Source organism: Doryrhamphus excisus, linkage group LG5 (assembly GCF_037039965.1).
Source record: "Doryrhamphus excisus strain RoL-2023G ecotype Guam linkage group LG5, RoL_Dexc_Guam_v1.1, whole genome shotgun sequence".
Classification (NCBI taxonomy): Eukaryota; Metazoa; Chordata; class Actinopteri; order Syngnathiformes; family Syngnathidae; genus Doryrhamphus; species Doryrhamphus excisus.
Window position 1 is genome coordinate 5,004,517 of NC_136361.1, and position 21,612 is coordinate 5,026,128.

The 21,612-nt window shown below is 35.9% G+C and overlaps 1 protein-coding gene across 2 annotated transcripts in view; it reads left to right on the forward strand.

The window, feature by feature from the left end:
• The window catches only part of cntnap2a (contactin associated protein 2a), a 350,688-nt gene that overhangs the window by 268,659 nt on the left and 60,417 nt on the right, over window positions 1–21,612 (forward strand). For both annotated transcript variants that reach the window (XM_058059946.2, XM_058059947.2), the window contains exons 16-17: window positions 9,419–9,575; window positions 14,827–14,954. In XM_058059946.2, the coding sequence (XP_057915929.2) occupies window positions 9,419–9,575; window positions 14,827–14,954 (285 nt within the window). The remainder of the gene's footprint in view (window positions 1–9,418; window positions 9,576–14,826; window positions 14,955–21,612) is intronic.

Below are 21,612 nucleotides of genomic sequence, written 5' to 3' on the forward strand. Positions count from 1 at the left end.
TTCTGTTGTTATATAGATAATTTTAATGTGGGGTGTATGAGGTGTGACTAAAATATTATTGTGAACATGAAGGGAACCACAACAAAGTGTACACAAATAGAATATTGATATTTTTGCACACATTTTGGTTTATTTTGGGATTTTATCTGGCCGTAATTTGTGACATCACACCTATTAGATGATAGTTGGCTCGTCAAAACCTGACGCGGAAAAAACAAAGGCTTGGTTTAGTGATCAATGCTCCCTTTTCCTTTGTAGCACACCTTTCTCAGCCTCAATCGTCTGTCAACGTAATTAAGTGCAACAATCCGCAGCCGCTCCGATGAGTTGCATCATCACCGGAGATCTAAGCATGCCATAATTTAGCCTATGATTGCTCCACAGCGCCTCTAATGGTCAGCATTTCATTATGTCTCCAGTCCCAGTCTTTTGATATTCACTGTAGCCCTTCTGCACATCAAACCATGTGGGATCGACGGGGGAGGGCGGCATGTGTTTCAAATGCAGCCTCAGATCTTGATCAGAGCGGGGGAGAGTTTGCCAAATTGGATTAAAGAGCAGATTAAATCAGGACTAATAAGAACACGGAAAGATTAGATGCCAGGCAAAGAGTCATAGAGAGGCAAGATAGACACTGTACAGATCAAAAAGGGAGAGGATGAGGAGGTAGATATGAGAGATGAAGGAAGAGGAAATGCGTACCTAAGAGCAAGTGGAAAGATAATGGGAATAGAGATAAATTCATAAAGATAAATCCATATGTTTTTATGTTGTTTTATATATACGTATATAACAACAAACCTCATTCAAAGACAGTAAAGTAAAAACATGGAATTCTCCCATTGCTAACATGTGAGTCTATATTATGTCTTATTTATGTCTTATATGTTTTTTGTTGTTTTATATATACATATATAACAACAAACCTCATTCAAAGACTTTAAAGTAAAAACATGGAATTCTCCCAATGCTAACACGTGAGTTTATATTTTGTCTTATTTATGTCTTATATGTTTTTTCTGTTGTTTTATATATACGTATATAACAACAAACCTCATTCAAAGACTTTAAAGTAAAAACAGGGAATTCTCCCAATGCTAACACGTGAGTCTATATTTTGTCTTATTTATGTCTTATATGTTTTTTTCTGTTGTTTTATATATACGTATATAACAACAAACCTCATTCAAAGACTTTAAAGTAAAAACAGGGAATTCTCCCAATGCTAACACGTGAGTCTATATTTTGTCTTATTTATGTCTTATATGTTTTTTCTGTTGTTTTATATATACGTATATAACAACAAACCTCATTCAAAGACTTTAAAGTAAAAACAGGGAATTCTCCCAATGCTAACACGTGAGTCTATATTTTGTCTTATTTATGTCTTATATGTTTTTTTCTGTTGTTTTATATATACGTATATAACAACAAACCTCATTCAAAGACTTTAAAGTAAAAACAGGGAATTCTCCCAATGCTAACACGTGAGTCTATATTTTGTCTTATTTATGTCTTATATGTTTTTTCTGTTGTTTTATATATACGTATATAACAACAAACCTCATTCAAAGACAGTAAAGTAAAAACATGGAATTCTCCCATTGCTAACACGTGAGTCTATATTATGTCTTATTTATGTCTTATATGTTTTTTTGTTGTTTTATATATACGTATGTAACAACAAACCTCATTCAAAGACAGTAAAGTAAAAACATGGAATTCTCCCAATGCTAACACGTGAGTCTATATTTTGTCTTATTTATGTCTTATATGTTTTTTCTGTTGTTTTATATATACGTATATAACAACAAACCTCATTCAAAGACTTTAAAGTAAAAACAGGGAATTCTCCCAATGCTAACACGTGAGTCTATATTTTGTCTTATTTATGTCTTATATGTTTTTTCTGTTGTTTTATATATACGTATATAACAACAAACCTCATTCAAAGACAGTAAAGTAAAAACATGGAATTCTCCCATTGCTAACATGTGAGTCTATATTATGTCTTATTTATGCTTATATGTTTTTTCTGTTGTTTTATATATACGTATATAACAACAAACCTCATTCAAAGACAGTAAAGTAAAAACATGGAATTCTCCCATTGCTAACACGTGAGTCTATATTATGTCTTATTTATGTCTTATATGTTTTTTTGTTGTTTTATATATACATATGTAACAACAAACCTCATTCAAAGACAGTAAAGTAAAAACATGGAATTCTCCCAATGCTAACACGTGAGTCTATATTTTGTCTTATTTATGTCTTATATGTTTTTTTCTGTTGTTTTATATATACGTATATAACAACAAACCTCATTCAAAGACTTTAAAGTAAAAACAGGGAATTCTCCCAATGCTAACACGTGAGTCTATATTTTGTCTTATTTATGTCTTATATGTTTTTTCTGTTGTTTTATATATATACGTATATAACAACCAACCTCATTCAAAGACAGTAAAGTAAAAACATGGAATTCTCCCATTGCTAACACGTGAGTCTATATTATGTCTTATTTATGTCTTATATGTTTTTTGTTGTTCTATATATACATATGTAACAACAAACCTCATTCAAAGACAGTAAAGTAAAACATGGAATTCTCCCAATGCTAACACGTGAGTCTATATTTTGTCTTATTTATGTCTTATATGTTTTTTCTGTTGTTTTATATATACATATATAACAACAAACCTCATTCAAAGACTTTAAAGTAAAAACAGGGAATTCTCCCAATGCTAACACGTGAGTCTATATTTTGTCTTATTTATGTCTTATATGTTTTTTTCTGTTGTTTTATATATACGTATATAACAACAAACCTCATTCAAAGACTTTATAGTAAAAACAGGGAATTCTCCCAATGCTAACACGTGAGTCTATATTTTGTCTTATTTATGTCTTATATGTTTTTTCTGTTGTTTTATATATACGTATATAACAACAAACCTCATTCAAAGACAGTAAAGTAAAAACATGGAATTCTCCCATTGCTAACACGTGAGTCTATATTATGTCTTATTTATGCTTATATGTTTTTTGTTGTTTTATATATACGTATATAACAACAAACCTCATTCAAAGACAGTAAAGTAAAAACAGGGAACTCTCCCAATGCTAACACATGAGTCTATATTATGTCTTATTTATGTCTTATATGTTTTTTCTGTTGTTTTATATATATTTAACAACTGACCTTATTCAAGAGGAAGAGGAAATGCGTACTTAAGAGCAAGTGGAAAGATAATGGGAATAGAGATAAATCCATAAAGGGTCACCGAAACTGGAAAACACGAGAAAGCAAGAAAAATGTTGAGCCTGGATGAGTAATGAAAAGGTGGTCCAAAGATTGACACAATAGGACCTGTCGAGATAACGACAAAGACAAAGGAGATATTCACATAGCGGAGGATTCTTCCCAGAAATCCCAGACTAATATCGCTCCCCCATTCCCGTCAAATAGATGTGAAGATGATACCAGAGCGTCCCGGTGCTAAGCGGCGAGACGCAGCTTTGCTCTCGACAAACGCAAACAAACGACAAAAGAGCTGGAACCAGTGGCGGCGTGACAAAGATGAATTGATCCACTACTTTCCTGACACGCCGGAGGGAAAATTGTTGTTGTCTCACCCGGAGCCCTTGAGCACATGTTGATGTGGGAATGGTAATATGGAGGCTTCTCAAGGTCAAACCGCACCACAAAGATGCTGCATCTTCAAGTTCTATTGAAGGTGTGGCTGTACCGATCTGGCTGTATTAGGGGTCAACAACGTTTTTTCTCTACTCAGCTTTTGTATTTCACGATGCATTTATTTCTAGTTTTGAATGAAAAGCAGGTTTGTCCACCTCTGCTGGGTCCCTTGGTTGGAAGCTGGAATGTGGAATGTTGGAGGCTGGAATGTGGAAGGTTGGAAGCTGGAATGTGGAAGGTTGGAGGCTGGAATGTGGAAGGTTGGAAGCTGGGATGTGGAAGGTTGGAAGCCGGAATGTGGAAGGTTGGAAGCTGAAATGTGGAAGGTTGGAAGCTGGAATGTGGAGGGTTGGAAGCTGGAATGTGGACAGTTGGAAGCTGGAATGTGGAAGGTTGGAAGCTGGAAGCTGCAGTGTGGTATGTTGGAAGCTGGAATGTTGGAAGCTGGAAGGTTGGAAACTGGTATGTGGAATGTTGGAAGCTGGAATCTGGAAGGTTGGAAGCTGGAATGCGGAAGATTGGAAGCTGGTATGTGGAATGTTGGAAGCTGGAATGTGGAAGGTTGGAAGCTGGAAGCTGCAATGTGGTATGTTGGAAGCTGGAATGTGGAATGTTGGATGCTGTAATGTTGGAAGCTGGAATGTTGAAAGCTGGAATGTTGAAAGCTGGAATGTTGGAAGCTGGAATGTGGTATGTTGGAAGCTGGAAAAGTGGAAGGTTGGGAGCTGGAATGTGGAATGTTGGAAGCTGGAAAAGTGGAAGGTTGGGAGCTGGAATGTGGAATGTTGGAAGCTGGAAAAGTGGAAGCTGGAATGTGGAATTTTGGAAGCTGGAAAAGTGGAAGGTTGGGAGCTGCAATGTGGTATGTTGGAAGCTGGAATGTTAGAAGCTAGAATGTGGAATGTTGGGAGCTGTAATGTTGGAAGCTGTAATGTGGAATGTTGGAATGTGAAATGTTAGAGGCTGGAATGTGGATGGTTGGAAGCTGGAATGTGGATTGTTGGAAGCTTGAATGTTGAAGCTGGACGCTGGAATGTTGTAATGTGGAATGTTGGAAGCTGGAAGGTTGGAATGTTGGAAGCTGGAATGTGGAAGGTTGGAAGCTGGAATGTGGAAAGTTGGAAGCTGGAATGTGGAATGTTGGAAGCTGTGTTGTGGACATCATATGATACAGGATGTTGGAAGCTGGAATGTGGAATGTTGGAAGCTGGAATTTGGAATTTTGGAAGCTGGAATGTGGAATGTTGGAAGCCGGAAATTGGAATGTTGTAAACTGTGTTTTGGTCATCACATGATACAGGATGGTCGTTTGGGCTGGTCCTAGCCGCCCTGCCAAGGAATCTTCAATGAAACAATTTTAATGAGTCCTCATGGGGGAGGCTGCAGCTGACACAAATATTTGTGGCTTTTATTTTTATATTTTTGATAGTTGAACTAATACACAGCAGAGCTTTTATTGAGAAGTACTTCTAATTAAAGCTATTTTGTTGTTGTGTAAGAGCAAAAACAAGCTGCGGGTGGGCGTGGAACTTGCGCTATGTTGGATTTGTACAATAAGCGCTGTGTTTTTTGTCTCGGCCCTTTTGTTGATATCCTTAATATGTTGACAAGGTCAAAGCTGCCAATCAGCATTGTCGGCATTGAACAGTCAAATGAGGGTGGACTAAAGCAGCCTTGACTCAACCGCCTACGTGCTTTCATTATGTGAAGCGGTTAGTCTTTAATTAAAAGGAACGCTTTCTCAGACGGAGATGGAAGCTTCAACTTTTGTCTTTTGTCTTTTCTTCTGCGTCTTTTGCTTGGTTGTGTAAAGAGATTGATGCAGGCATCCTAATACACTAATGTTGTGTACTTGAAGTACCCATGAGGACACAAAGGCAGCGCATCTTCAATGATGGATGTGTACCACGTAATAGTTCCATAATAATGTGTTTATTCAACATATCAACAGGTTGTGTTGCGTATTAAATTGATGTATGGAATTATTGACCACTTGGGGTTCATCCATTCATCAGACGGACTCATCAACATGCATAAACATGGAGAAGTCTTAATTGGTGGCGGCAGATTGATCTGTCATGATTAATCAGTGGCGGGCCAAGACAAATAAATGAATGTATGAAAAACTGAGATGTTTCCTCTGGGGACATTTAGCAGTTTGTTGGCCGGGGGGGGGGGGGGTGGAGCAAGTGGAGCAGATGATAAACTTCATTTGGGCGGTTTAATCTAATTTATTCACTTTAGCGGTCTTTTTCACTGCAAATAATGATGCAAAATCCGTGGAGAACATCAAGCTAGCAGGAACATTTGGATGGCTTACTCGTGTTTATTTATCATTCCCTGGTGGTGGTATTGTATACATCTATGGATGTACCTTTTTTAGACTTTTTTCCTTGTTTTTTTCTTGTTTTTCAATTTAATTTAATGTATTACTTATTTTTAATTGTTAAATTTATATTTATTTTAAATGTATTTTTTTAAATATTAACATTTAAAATATTTTTTAATTATTAAATATAATATAAAATATTATAAATATTATTTTATAATATTAAAAATATGTTATAAATAATATAATAAAAAAACTAATTATTAAATAAATAAATAATTGAAACTTGTTTTTCTATTTAATTTAATGTATTCCTTATTTCTAATTGTTAAATTTGTCTTATATTCATTTTTAATAGATTTTTTTTAAATATTGAAATTTAAAAATGCATATTTTTATTCAAGTATTGACTATAATATGAAATATTATAAATATAATTTTATGATATTCAAAATATTATTCATTCATTTTCTACCGCTTTTCCTCACGAGGGTCGCGGGGGTGCTGGAGCCTATCCCAGCTGTCTTCGGGTGAAAGGCGGGGTTCAAAATATTACATTATAAATAATATAACATTTTTTAAAATAATAAATAAATACATTTTTATAATTTAAGCAAAATACAATACACATTTTTTTCAAATAAATATAGATTTAATTTATATTTTATACTTTATTTACTCCCCTTTTTTATTGCTTTCCGACATTTTTTACAATAATGCTAGAAGACTTTTGTCATTGTTTTTTTCCTGATTTTTTCTTGTTTTTCAATTTAATTTAATGTATTTCTCATTTTTAATTGTTACATTTATCTTTAAAAAATATTAAAATAAAAATACAGATTTTTTATTAAATTATTAAAAATAAATCATATTTTATAATATAAAAAATAAATCATATTTTATAATATAAAAAAATATTTACTAAATAAATAAATTTTAATAATTGAAGCAAAATACAATGTATTTTTTTTCAATCAAATAAATATAGATTTTATTTATATTTTCTACTTTATTTACTCCCCTTTTTTTTCATTGCTTTCCGACATTTTTCCACAATGATGTGTTGCATCAACACACATGCAGCGACTACCCTTGGGAAATATCGACAGCGTTTCCCGGGCAACTCGAACAACATCATACACACCTGCGTTGTTTTCCTGCACACATCCCACCGCTACGCTTCTCAGTCGAGTAATGCCACTGACCCCCGCTCTTCATGGCTCTCGGTTTGAGTCCTCTGTCAGGATGATTCCACTCCTCCACCTCCTCCTTCCTCGTGCACCTCTTTTTTCCAGCTGTGCTGTCATCCGCACCCCCATTTTTCACCCCCCCCCCCCCGCCTTTCTACTCAAGTCAGTTTATTTTGGCAGCGCTTAAACTGCATCTCACATGAGACATTGTGATGCCTCGCTGTTACAGATTCCAGAAGTATTCCCAATTTAAACTGAACGGAATCAGCATGCCGAGTGGTTACCAACACCGGCAATACTCGGAACACCTATGGAGACAATTTCATTGTCTGTGATGGAATCTGTGAAAGAGCTATTGACCGAGATAGTTGACTTTTCTGCAATAAAGGCGACGCTATAACACGGTTTTATTCTTTTCACGTTTATTGCTATAAAAAAAACAATATTTCTTCATCTACTTACAGTAAATATATAACACTTATGGATACAATCATTGTAAATATTGCAGTTTCTGATGGAATTCACTATAGTGGTATTGACAACACAGTTTGCTTTTGCTGGAATAAGGACGTAAATGTAATATTGTTTTATTGCTTTTTACTTATATGAATATATATTGCATTTGCTGTGGCATTCCGACCGGGTTCCATTTCCGTTTCCGAGGTTTCTTGTCGAAAATAAGCTTTAACCTTCATTTGCTTGTCATACTCTAATTTTTTAATTTAATTTTGTTTAAAATGCTCAGAATATATATATATATATATATATATATATATATATATATATATATATATATATATATATATAATAAAATATATATATATGTTGGAAGCTGGAATGTGGAAGGTTGGAAGCTGGAATGTGGAAGGTTGGAAGCTGGAATGTGGAATGTTGGAAGTTGGAATGTGGAAGGTTGGAAGCTGGAATGTGGAAGGTTGGAAGCTGGAATGTGGAATGTTGGAATTTGGAATGTGGAAGGTTGGAAGCTGGAATGTCAAATGTTGGAAGCTGGAATGTGGAAGGTCGGAAGCTGGAATGTCAAATGTTGGAAGCTGGAATGTCGAATGTTGGCAGCTGGAATGTCGAATGTTGGAAGCTGGAATGTGGAAGGTCGGAAGCTAGAATGTCGAATGTTGGAAGCTGGAATGTTGGAATGTTGAAAACTGGAATGTGGAAGGTTGGAAGCTGGAATGTGGAATGTGGAATGTGGAATGTGGAATGTTGGAAGCTGGAATGTGGAATGTTGGAAGTTGTGATGTGGAAGGTTGGAAGCTTGAATGTGGAAGGTTGGAAGCTGGAATGTCAAATGTTGGAAGCTGGAATGTGGAATGTTGGAAGCTGGAATGTGGAATGTTGGAAGCTGGAATGTGGAATGTTGGAAGCTGGAATGTGGAATGTGGAATGTTGGAAGCTGGAATGTGGAAGGTTGGAAGCTAGAATGTGGAATGTTGGAAGCTGGAATGTGGAAGGTTGGAAGCTGGAATGTGGAATGTTGGAAGCTTGAATGTGGAAGGTTGGAAGCTGGAATGTCAAATGTTGGAAGCTGAATGTGGAATGTTGGAAGCTGGAATGTGGAATGTTGGAAGCTGGAATGTGGAAGGTCAGAAGCTAGAATGTCAAATGTTGGAAGCTGGAATGTTGGAATGATGAAAACTGGAAGGTTGGAAGCTGGAATGTGGAATGTTGGAAGCTGGAATGTGGAAGGTTGGTAGCTGGAATGTGGAATAATATATTATATATAATATAATATATATATTTTTAATGAATTTAAGTCCATATTATGTGAAGTATACTTGTTTTGCAGCACTTTCAGACCAGTCATTGATCATGTTTATTAGTTATTTATAGGATCTGTTGCCGCGGTAACGTCATTACTCAAACTTGCTAGCATTTCCGCACAAATATTATAAAGCTTAAAGACTAAATATCAAAGTTTGAACACTGTTTTTTTTTTAAATAATCACAGATGTGATATATGGCTCAGTGTAAAATATATGAAACTAATATATTGTGGTTGTACGTCAAAATGCTTCACTTGAACGCCTCACAAGATTTATTCATTCGGAATCAATGATCTTGTAATAAGCAGTTTAGCCCTTATTAAATGTTGCACTTTCTGGCCAATGGATTTTTTTTCACTGATTAGTGTTCAGTGAATGCAGCGTTTTGAAAACATCATGTGATGTTTTGTCTCCGCAGATGGGACCCCCTACACGTGGTGGGTGGGCCGGGGCAGCGAGAAGCACTTCTACTGGGGAGGGTCGGGTCCCGGCATCCAAAAATGCGCCTGCGGCATCGACAGGAATTGCTCCGACTCCAAGTATGACTGCAACTGTGACGCCGACCATGCGCAATGGTAAGTTAGATTAATTAATCCATTAATTGTTGATTAATTAAGGTGGGAAGCTGGAATGTGGGATGTTGGAAGCCTGATTGTGGAATGTTGGAAGTTTGAATGTGGACGGTTGGAAGCTGGGATCTGGAATGTTGGAAGTTGGAATGTGGACAGTTGGAAGCTGGAATGTGGAATGTTGGAAGCTGGAACATGGAAGGTTGGAAGCTGGAATGTAGAAGGATGGAAGCTGGAATGTGGAAGGTTGGAAGCTGGAATGTGGAATGTTGGAAGCTGGAATATGGAAGGTTGGAGCTGGAATGGTGAATGTTGGAAGTTGGAATGTGGAAGGTTGGAAGCTGGAATGTGGAATGTTGGAAGCTTGAACATGGAAGGTTGGAAGCTGGAATGTGGAAGGTTGGAAGCTGGAATGGTGAATGTTGGAAGTTGGAATGTGGAAGTTTGGAAGCTGGAATGTGGAATGTTGGAAGCTGGAACGTGGAAGGTTGGAAGCTGGAATGTGGAATGTTGGAAGCTGGAAGGTTGGAAGCTGGATTGTGGAATGTTGGAAGCTGGATTGTGGAATGTTGGAAGTTGGAATGAGAAAGGTTGGAAGCTGGAATGTGGAATGTTGGAAGCTGGAAGGTTGGAAGCTGGATTGTGGAATGTTGGAAGTTGGAATGAGAAAGGTTGGAAGCTGGAATGGTGAATGTTGGAAGTTGGAATGTGGAAGTTTGGAAGCTGGAATGTGGAATGTTGGAAGCTGGAACGTGTAAGGTTGGAAGCTGGAATGTGGAATGTTGGAAGCTGGAAGGTTGAAAGCTGGATTGTGGAATGTTGGAAGTTGGAATGAGAAAGGTTGGAAGCTGGAATGTGGATGGTTGGGAGCTGGAATGTGGATGGTTGGAAGCTAGAATGTGGAAGGTTGGAAGCTGGAATGTTGGAAGCTGGAAAGTGGAATGTTGGAAGCTGGAATGTGGAATGTTGGAAGCTGGAATGTGGAATGTTGGAAGCTGGAATGTGGAAGGTTGGAAGCTGGAATGTCGAATCTTGGAAGCTGGAATGTGGAATGTTGGAAGCTGGAATGTCTAATGCTGGAAGCTGAATGTCGAATGTTCAAAGCTGGAATGTGGAAGGTTGGAAGCTGGAATGTGGAATGTTGGGAGCTGGAATGTTGGAATACTGGCAATGCTTTCAGTAGTCATTATGTGGCCTTTGCTAGAAAAGGTTTGGACATAACATCTAGATTAATCAAACTAAAAACAAGCTGGTAATTAATCCATGCATACTGAAGTGTCAAGAGCGTGACGGGATACCAGGAGACAGGGAAGTACACCGGATGAGGCAGAAAGAGGCATCGTCCTGGTCCTGCTGCTTGGTTTTTTTTCCCTTTTGCAGCACTTTTAGTCTGTCCTGTCCTGTCTCCTGGTATCTCTTCCGCGCTCTTCATGATGATTTAGTTTTTTGGTTTTTTTTTAAATGCTGATGCAACGAAGACAATAGTAGTACATCAAGTTTTGGGCGGGGGTCATTTTTATTCCACACTTGCTGATAAAACAGCAAACAAAAGTGAAACTTCAGCATCTATATCATAAACCTCGCGTTTAATTCCGTTTTATTTTCATTTTTCCCGCACGTCTGCTTCTGTGGGCTTCACAGAGAGATCAGCCTGAGTTGATCTCAGTTGCCCCTTTCACACATCAAGGCACCGGGCCTTCCCAAAGGGAGCAACTCAACTGTCAGGTCGTCTCGCTCAAGGACACTTTGACACATTGACAGCAGGGATCAAAACCTCTAAAACCCAAAGTTCCAGAGACAACCCGTCCTGCACTATCTCAGCCCCGGCGGTTCAACGTAACAGTTTGATTCCGTGTCATAAAAAAATAATCAGTACGTAACGCACACGCAGGGAAGCACTACTGCTAGTGGATGATAATAAACAATAACAGTAATAAACTATGTTAACTAGAGACACATACTTTGAGCAACAATTCACAAAACTGTGCCGCAAGGCATGCTGGGAGCCGTCATCATTCCTACTAAAGTTACATGTTTAGACTTAACAATAGTGTTCTTTCTGTAGAGCAGTACCACTAGCGGATGATAAACAACTATGTTAACTGTAGACATGTAATTTGAGCAACGGTGCCGCAAGGCATGCTGGGAGCCATCATCACTCCTATTGAATCTATATGTTTAGACTTAACAATAGTGTTCTGTCTGTAGAGCAGTACTACTAGTGGATGATAAACAACTATGTTAACTGTAGACATGTCATTTGAGCAATGGTGCCGCAAGGCATGCTGGCAGCCATCATCACTCCTACTAAAGCTATATATTTAGACTTAACAATAGTATTCTGTCTAGAGAACAGTAGTACTACTCTATAATGATAATAAACTATATTAGTTATAGACACATACTTTGAGCAACAATACACAAAACAGTGCCGCAAGGCATGCTGGGAGCCAACATCACTCCTACTAAAGTTACATGTTTAGACTTAACAATAGTGTTTTGTGTGGAGAGTAGTACTACTAGTGGATGATGATAAACAACTATGTTAACTGTAGGCATGTAATTTGAGCAACAGTGCCGCAAGGCATGCTGGGAGCCGGCATCACTCCCACTGAATCTATATGTTTAGACTTAACAATAATGTTCTATCTGTCGAGCAGTACTACTAGTGGATGATAAACAACTATTTTAACTGTAGACATGTAATTTGAGCAAGAAGTCACAGAATTGTGCCGCAAGGCATGCTGGGAGCCAATATCACTCCTACTAAAGTTACATGTTTGGATTTGACGATGGTGTAATGTCAACAAGTCTGAAGAGCTGTACCACTAGTGCATGATGATAACTGGAGACACGTACTTTGAACATTGCACAAAACGGTGCCGCAAGGCATGCTGGGAGCCGTCATCACTCCTACTAAAGGTACAAGTTTAGACTTAACAATAGTATTCTGTCCGGCGAGCAATACTACTGGTGGATGATGATAAACTATATTAGCTATAGACACATACTTTGAGCAACAATACACAAAACGGTGCCGCAAGGCATGCTGGGAGCCAACATCACACCTGCTAAATTTACATGTTTGGATTTAACAATGATGATGATAAACTATGTTAACTATGTTAACTGTAGACGTACTTTGAACAATTCACAAAACGGTGCCGCAAGGCATGCTGGAAGCCAACATCACTCCTACTAAAGTTACATGTTTGAATTTAATTTAGTGTAATGTCTGGAGAGTGGATAATTTTACACAACTATGTTAACTAGAGACACATACTTTGAACAACAACGCACAAAACAGTGCCGCAAGGCATGCTGGGAGCCATCATCTCTCCTACTAAAGCTACATGTTTAGACTTAACAATAGTATTCTGTCTGGAGAGCAGTACCACTCGTGGATGGTGATAAACTATATTAGCTACAGTCATATACTTTGAGCAACAAGTCACAAAACGGTGCCGCAAGGCATGCTGGGAGCCAACATCACACCTGCTAAAGTTACATAATTGGATTTAATGATAGTATAATGTATGGAGAGTGGATAATTTTACACAACTATGTTAACTCGATACATATGCTTTGAACAACAACACACAAAACGGTGCCGCAAGGCATGCTGGGAGCCGGCATCACTCCTACTAAAGGTACAAGTTTAGACTTAACAATAGTATTCTGTCCGGCGAGCAATACTACTGGTGGATGATGATAAACTATATTAGCTATAGACACATACTTTGAGCAACAATACACAAAACGGTGCCGCAAGGCATGCTGGGAGCCAACATCACACCTGCTAAAATTACATAATTAGATTTAATGATAGTATAATGTATGGAGAGTGGATAATTTTACACAACTATGTTAACTAGAGACATATACTTTGAACAACAACACACAAAACGGTGCCGCAAGGCATGCTGGGAGCCGGCATCACTCCTACTAAAGGTACAAGTTTAGACTTAACAATAGTATTCTGTCCGGCGAGCAATACTACTGGTGGATGATGATAAACTATATTAGCTATAGACACATACTTTGAGCAACAATACACAAAACGGTGCCGCAAGGCATGCTGGGAGCCAACATCACACCTGCTAAAATTACATAATTAGATTTAATGATAGTATAATGTATGGAGAGTGGATAATTTTACACAACTATGTTAACTAGAGACATATACTTTGAACAACAACACACAAAACGGTGCCGCAAGGCATGCTGGGAGCCGGCATCACTCCTACTAAAGGTACAAGTTTAGACTTAACAATAGTATTCTGTCCGGCGAGCAATACTACTGGTGGATGATGATAAACTATATTAGCTATAGACACATACTTTGAGCAACAATACACAAAACGGTGCCGCAAGGCATGCTGGGAGCCAACATCACACCTGCTAAAATTACATAATTAGATTTAATGATAGTATAATGTATGGAGAGTGGATAATTTTACACAACTATTTTAACTAGAGACATATACTTTGAACAACAACACACAAAACGGTGCCGCAAGGCATGCTGGGAGCCGGCATCACTCCACCTGAAGCTACATTTGCCTACTTTTTGAAGAAGCCCATTTAAGACTAAAAAGTAAAGGTCAGCTGGCCTATTAAGCGGACTCTATTATTGAATATTAGAGCTTTCACCATCGCTAAAAGCAGAGTATCTCATGCTAATCTGATGCTAATCTCATCACGCTCCTTGGCCAGTCACTACAGCCGACATTTTTTTCCCCCCGTCCACCAGTTTGTGTCCCAAAAAATGTTTTGAGGCAGCTGCTGAATGTTGCGGGTAAGATAAACATCGCAATTGGTTATGGCTGTTTGTCTTCCCGCTAATTGGCTTGTGTGAGAACGAGTGATTTCATTTGCTTTCATGTCTCGTTCCTCATCTCCAAAAAAAAAAAAAAACGATGGGACTACAAATAAGTCTTATTGATGTCTTTGTGTTTGACTGATTGGGTTTTTAAAAATATGACCCCGTAGTTCTATTTTCAGTTTCCGCCCTTATTTTTGGCTGCATTACACTTTTTGTGTCCTTTTTTTTTTTAATCGCCTCTAAAGGAAATATTCAATAATGTCAGTTGAAAAGGTAATATGAACAATCTAATAATGCCAGTAATAAATCGACTCATTTGTCTGTTTTAAATTTTTAATACCATGCAATTTTTCTTCTTAACCTTCACAGATTGAAGGGCTCTTATAGTTCCGAGTTTGCTAAGATGAATCGGATCTGCATTTTGTCCTCCAGGAGAGAAGATTCCGGTCTCTTGACATATAAGGAACACCTGCCAGTCAGCCAGGTTGCCGTGGGTGATACCAACCGAGTTGGCTCCGAGGCCAAGCTAACAGTTGGACCACTGCGATGCCAGGGAGATGGTGAGTGTGTCATGGATATAGATATATAAAAATATATATACGATCCGCTTGTTCCATTTTGGACATGGATGGGGCGGCTTATGTAATCGCTTGGTGCAGGCCAGGCCTTGGAAAAACTGCATCCCGTGATTTATTCCTGAATTTAATAATGGATGAAATAATTGCTCTGTATGAATAAATAATATGACTATAATTTCTCAATTCTATAGCATGATACTGTTTTACTAGGGACCAAATATATAATATATATATTATTTATACACTATATTTTTTTGTAGCATCATATATACAATTTCTAATTTAATTAATTTCAATTTAATTTATTTCATTTAATTTTTTACATTTAAATCAATAAAAAAATCAAAAAATAATATATATACTACATTTATTTAATATAAATTTATCCAACAAATAAACATGAATTTATTTAAAAATATATAAGAATCCTATTAAATGTAATGTTTCTTTTAAAAATATTAAAATAAAGAATAATGATTACAATTCTAAAATAAATATTAAATGCAATTTAAATAATTCATTTACAAAAAATAAAATAATTAATATTCAAATATAAAAATAATTGTTATATAATTTATATGATTATAAAATAAATAGTAAATACCGTTTGGATCATAAATTCACATAAAATAAAATAAATGTAGTGTTTCATTTCAAAATATTAAAATGAAGAATAATGATTACAATTGTAAAATAAATATTAAATTCAATTTAAATAATTAATTTACAAAAATAAAATAATTGATATTAAAATATAAAAATAATTGTTATATAATTTATATGATTACAAAATAAATAGTAAATACAGTTTAGATCATAAATTCACATAAAATAAAATAATTAATATTAAAATAAATAGTAAATACAGTTTAAATAATAATTTAGCTAAAATTAAATCATAATAAAATAATAAATAATTATAATATAATAATACAATAAATCCCAAATACAATTTAAGTAGTAAAATAAATATTTAAAAATAATAAGAATATTTCCAAATTACTCAATCGGCCTATGTTAGTTGCTTAACAATTGGCAAGTACAGAAAAATAATAAAAATAATAACTTACATGTATTTTTGCTGTTTGGTTTTTTTTTTTCATGAAAAAAATTCCCGAGCATACATGCTTGAGGTAAATAACATAACATATGTCAAGTCCAAGTGAGGATTAAAAAAAAAAAAAATACAAGTGTGGATTTCAGCAGACTGCTGAGCGCTGAGGAGGTCGGTGGACTTCCAGGAACGAGTCTTTCTAAGCAAGTTAAAAGGTCAGCATCACGTCTCAAAGCCGGAGCACACTGTGCTTTAGAATTAGCAGTCGATATTAAAAGGAACTTCCATCTTTCCAGGAGGCCGTAGCCGCAAGATGAAAAAATGAAGACATAGGGTATGAAAGGCGTATATTCCGTGTATGGGGTTGAGTTACTGCAGCAGCAACGGTCTAATTAGGAGAAAATGTGTGCATTAATGACCTCGGCTGCAGAGAAGAAGCATCATTTCCCAAATTCTCAGCTGGTTGCAGAGGCATGGCTGTGTAACCTTTTTGTGAAGGGTTCAACAAAGGTTGCATGAAAAGAACACCTCCGGTCTTCGTTATGGCGCTAATTAAAAACGTTCCCGTTGACAGCGTGCGGACACTTGGAACGGTTCGGGTCAGCGAGTGGCTTGCTTTGTCTTTTGGTGTTAAATTGTTGGAATTTCCCGGGACAAAAAGCCAACGGCAGCCATGACTTCTTTGGAAAAAAGAGGTTATATTTGAAGGATTACATCTTTTGAATAAAAGCTAACTTTTTTTTATCTATTTCCATTGTAATATCAACCGGGACCGTTATAGGTAGCGGCCATTGCCTCAGACTAATTCAATACACCAATATACCAATATTGTCCAATAAATATCAATAATAATAAAATAATATCAAAATAATATGAACTAATTATTTCACTATCTTTCCTCCGGACATGTCCGAACCATCTCAGTCTGGCATCTCTGACATGTAAAAAGTCCTTCTTATGTACTTGTTCCTGATCCTATCCATCATGGTCACTCCCAATGTGAACCTCAGCATTCGCATCTTTGCTTCCTCCAGTTCTGCTTCCTGTCTTTTTTTTGTGGCACTGTGGAAGAGAAGAAGTACAAACCCTTTCAGCTTTTTACCCCCCCCCCCTTTATTTTTTTTGCTTTTTTAAAAATGATTTTTGGAATATTATGACTTTTTTCCATTCTTCCAATATTTTTATGACTTTATTCACATAATTTAACAAGCTTTAGGCCAAAAATGTACATTTTTTTGTTGGTTTCTCATATTTCATATATTTTTTGAAAATATGTTGCCTCATAATCTTACCAGTTTGTTGCATAATTGTGACTTCTCTTGTTAGAATACGTCATTTTATTCTTTATTCGACTTTATTCTCATAAAATTACAGCGTTTTTTTCATTCATACTGTTTTTCTTTAATTTCCAATTATTTAATTTTTCTTTTTGTAAAATTTTGTCTGATAATTATGACTTTATTCCCATAATATTTTAATATTTTTAAAATATATTTTTTTTATTTATTTTTTTTTTACAGCATCCGCATCTCCGCTACCTCCAGTTCTGCTTCTTGTCTTTGTCCTGGCAACTATGCGTAGTATTAATGGCTGCACGGTGTACGAGTGGTTAGCATGCAGGTCTCACAGCTAGGACACCCGAGTTCAATTCCACCCTCGGCCATCTCTGTGTGGAGTTTGCATGTTCTCCCCGTGCATGTTTTCCGGTTTTCCTCCCACATTCCAAAAACATGCTAGGTTAATTAGAGACTCCAAATTGTCCATAGGTATGAATGTGAGTGTGAATGGTTGTTTGTCTATATGTGCCCTGTGATTGGCTAGCGACCAGTCCAGAGTGTACCCCGCCTCTTGCCTGAAGACAGCTAGGATAGGCTCCAGTGAGGATAAGCGGTAGAAAAGGAATGGTACCTTTTGGGTGTTAAGTTCCTGTGTGATGAAGTTAATGTTGTTTGTAGGATGAGTCAGACTGTTGAAAATGAATGAATGGATGATTATTATGTCATTGTATTAGAGGCACATTCCAAAAACATGCTAGGTTAATTGGCGACTCCAAATGAATGTGAGTGTGAATGGTTGTTTGTCTATATGTGCCCTGTGATTGGCTAGCGACCAGTCCAGAGTGTACCCCGCCTCTTGCCTGAAGACAGCTAGGATAGGCTCCAGTGAGGATAAGCGGTAGAAAAGGAATGGTACCTTTTGGGTGTTAAGTTCCTGTGTGATGAAGTTAATGTTGTTTGTAGGATGACACCATGAGTCAGACTGTTGAAAATGAATGAATGGATGATTATTATGTTATTATATTAGAGGCGCATTCCAAAAACATGCTAGGTTAATTGGCGACTCCAAATGAATGTGAGTGTGAATGGTTGTTTGTCTATATACTATAGTATAATAAAGCAAAGATATCAATACATGTGATACTATAAGACTCCACTGCTCTGTTTTTGTATACGGCTGTTAATATATTGTGCACCGTGTAATAGTTAAGGAGTTTAAAAAAAAACAAAATTTTTTTTTTTTCATTCATTAAATTCCTATAAAAATTCCCAAACACATTTCTTTTTCTAACCTGGAAGCTCAAAAAATCCAATCCATTAAGTTCATTCATTTGTACCGTTTGTTTCAGACATGCTTTAACACAAAGGAACCTAACATGGTTACATTACACTTTAAAAAAAATTAAAAAAAATAAAAAAAGAGTTAATTTGACTGTATTTAAGGTGCATGACAAGAGGCTGCGTAGATTCCCGTCGAGGCAGTGCTCGGATTATGGTTATTGCCCTCAAGAAGAGGACAATTTGCGCTAATGGCAAATGAAATGGCACATTATTAGAATGACTTTGCGCTGTAGTGTCCATCGAGGCTTTGTTGGGAGTATTAAAGGTGCTTTAGAGTTTGCTGCTGCTGGTTTGACTGGTTGTTAATTAAAAGGAACGCTTTGGCCTATTATTATTATACTGTACTGTGTATGTGTATGTGTGTGTGTGTGTGTGTGATGCTCATTTTGCAGAAAAAAAAAAACCGTAATGATCATGTGTGTACTACTTTTATTCCGATCAGATAACAGCAACTCTTTCCAAGCCGCTTCATCGATTTCCGTGTAAGTTTATCCGGTTTTTCCCTATCTCTCTCACGCACACACATTGCTGTTTCACTTCCCACGTTCATCTAATCAGTACACTCTGTGTGGGTTTTGGTCAAGTGGAAAAAAAAAAAAAATACACAGATTTGTCCGTTCTTGTCCTATTGACACTTATATTGGCTTCTACCTTGCAGGGGTGTCGGACCCGCTGATTAATTGCATCATTCGTCGCTGATGCGTGTGTCATGCTCGACTGTAATTTCATCATCGATAATGGAATATAAGATTACAAACAAAAAGGAATGCTTCTAAGACGGGGCGATAATGAGACGCACACAGCGGCAACCTTTGCTCGGGTTCGAACACATTGTGATGTGATAAGCTTTGTGCTAAGTTCTGAACTCTCCATATCTTTGTAAGGTGAAATAAATAGTAAATACAGTTTCAATAATATATTCACTTAAAATAAAATAATTAATATTAAAATATATAAATAATCATTATACTATGATTATAAAATAAACAGTAAATACAGTTTCAATAATACATTTAGCTAAAATAAAATCATAATAAAATAATAAATAATTATAATATAATAATACAATAAATCCTAAATACAATTTAAATAGTAAAATAAATATTTAAAAATAATAATATTTTCCAATTACTCAATCAGCCTATGTTGGTTGCTTAACCATTGGTACAGAAAAATAATACCTGAAATAATAACTTACATGTTTTTTTTTGTTTGTTTTTCTTTGATTTTATTTTTTTTAACTTACAAAATCTGCATTATGCTGCGTAGTGTATTCGTGTAGTATTATTATATTATTATTCTTAACAATTATGCACTTGACTACTCTTGCCCCAAGCATAGTACAGTATAAGTATAGTATATTTTTGTTGTTTATCCAATCCAAAGGGTCCAAAAATTAGAATATTTTGGGTTTGAGCACATCGTGATGTGATAAGCTAACATCAAATGTAAGAGTCATTCGTGCTAAAGTCAAGTTCTGAACTCTCCATATCTTTGGAAGGTGAAATAAATAGTAAATACAGTTTAAATCAGTGGTCTGAAACACGTGGCCCGTGGGCCAAACGTGGCCCACAGGACACTAGTTTGAGGCCCCTGTCTAAAATGAAAGTTCAAGTTTGATATGTTGCATTTTATATTGCATTTTTATGCTAATATCAGGCCGATAATTAATGGACATCGTTACATGGAACCTACCAAAACAAACATCTTTCATCAGAAACCGAAAATGTAATTTCTAATCAGTAGTAGAACATAGGTAAGTTTCAGGAAAATATCAGCTCCCAACTAAAAAAAAAGAAAAAAAAATATTATTTATTAACAAGATAAACAACAATAATTTACAAATAAATTTCCCGACAATGCGGAATATTTTCATGCACGTTATGAAATGAAATCCATTTGTGGGGAGTTGCATCATCACCACTTTTTGTCTCTCGAGAAAATTTTTTTTTAAATATGTTGTTGGGATGGTGCGTTTAGGTTTATAAAAATGTATAGCTACGTCTAATTATGCTAAGTACAATTTTAAGCACAATTTTTACATTATTTTGTACATTTTCTCCAGGTTTTCTCCATTATTTATGGAGTTATACATACTGTATTATAAGCTTTTTATGCTAATATCAGGTCGATAATTAATGGACATCCTTACATGGAACCTACCAAAACGAATTTCTTTCATCAGAAACCAAAAATATAATTTCTAATCAGTAGTAGAACATAAGTAAGTTTCAGGAAAATATCAGCTCCCAACTAAAAAAAAAGAAAAAAACTTATTTTTTGTGAAAAGATGCGTTTAAGGAATTGTGACAACTCAAATATTGAAACGAGATAAACAACACTAATTTAAAAATAAATTTCCCGACAATGCGGAATACTTTCATGCACGTTATGAAATGAAATCCATTTGTGGGGAGTTGCATCATCACCACTTTTCACCTCTCGAGAAAAAAAAAATGAAATACGTTGTTGGGATGGTGCGTTTAGGTTTATAAAAATGTATAGCTACGTCTAATTATGCTAAGTACAATTTTAAGCACAATTTTTACATTATTTTGTACATTTTCTCCAGGTTTTCTCCATTATTTATGGAGTTATACATACTGTATGATAAGCTTTTTATGCTAATATCAGGTCGATAATTAATGGACATCCTTACATGGAACCTACCAAAACGAATTTCTTTCATCAGAAACCAAAAATATAATTTCTAATCAGTAGTAGAACATAGGTAAGTTTCAGGAAAATATCAGCTCCCAACTAAAAAAAAAGAAAAAAAACTTATTTTTTGTGAAAAGATGTGTATATGGAATTGTGACAACTCAAATATTGAAACGAGATAAACAACAATAATTTACAAATAAATTTCCCGACAATGCGGAATACTTTCATGCACGTTATGAAATGAAATCCATTTGTGGGGAGTTGCATCATCACCACTTTTTGCTTCTCGAGAAAAAAAAATTAA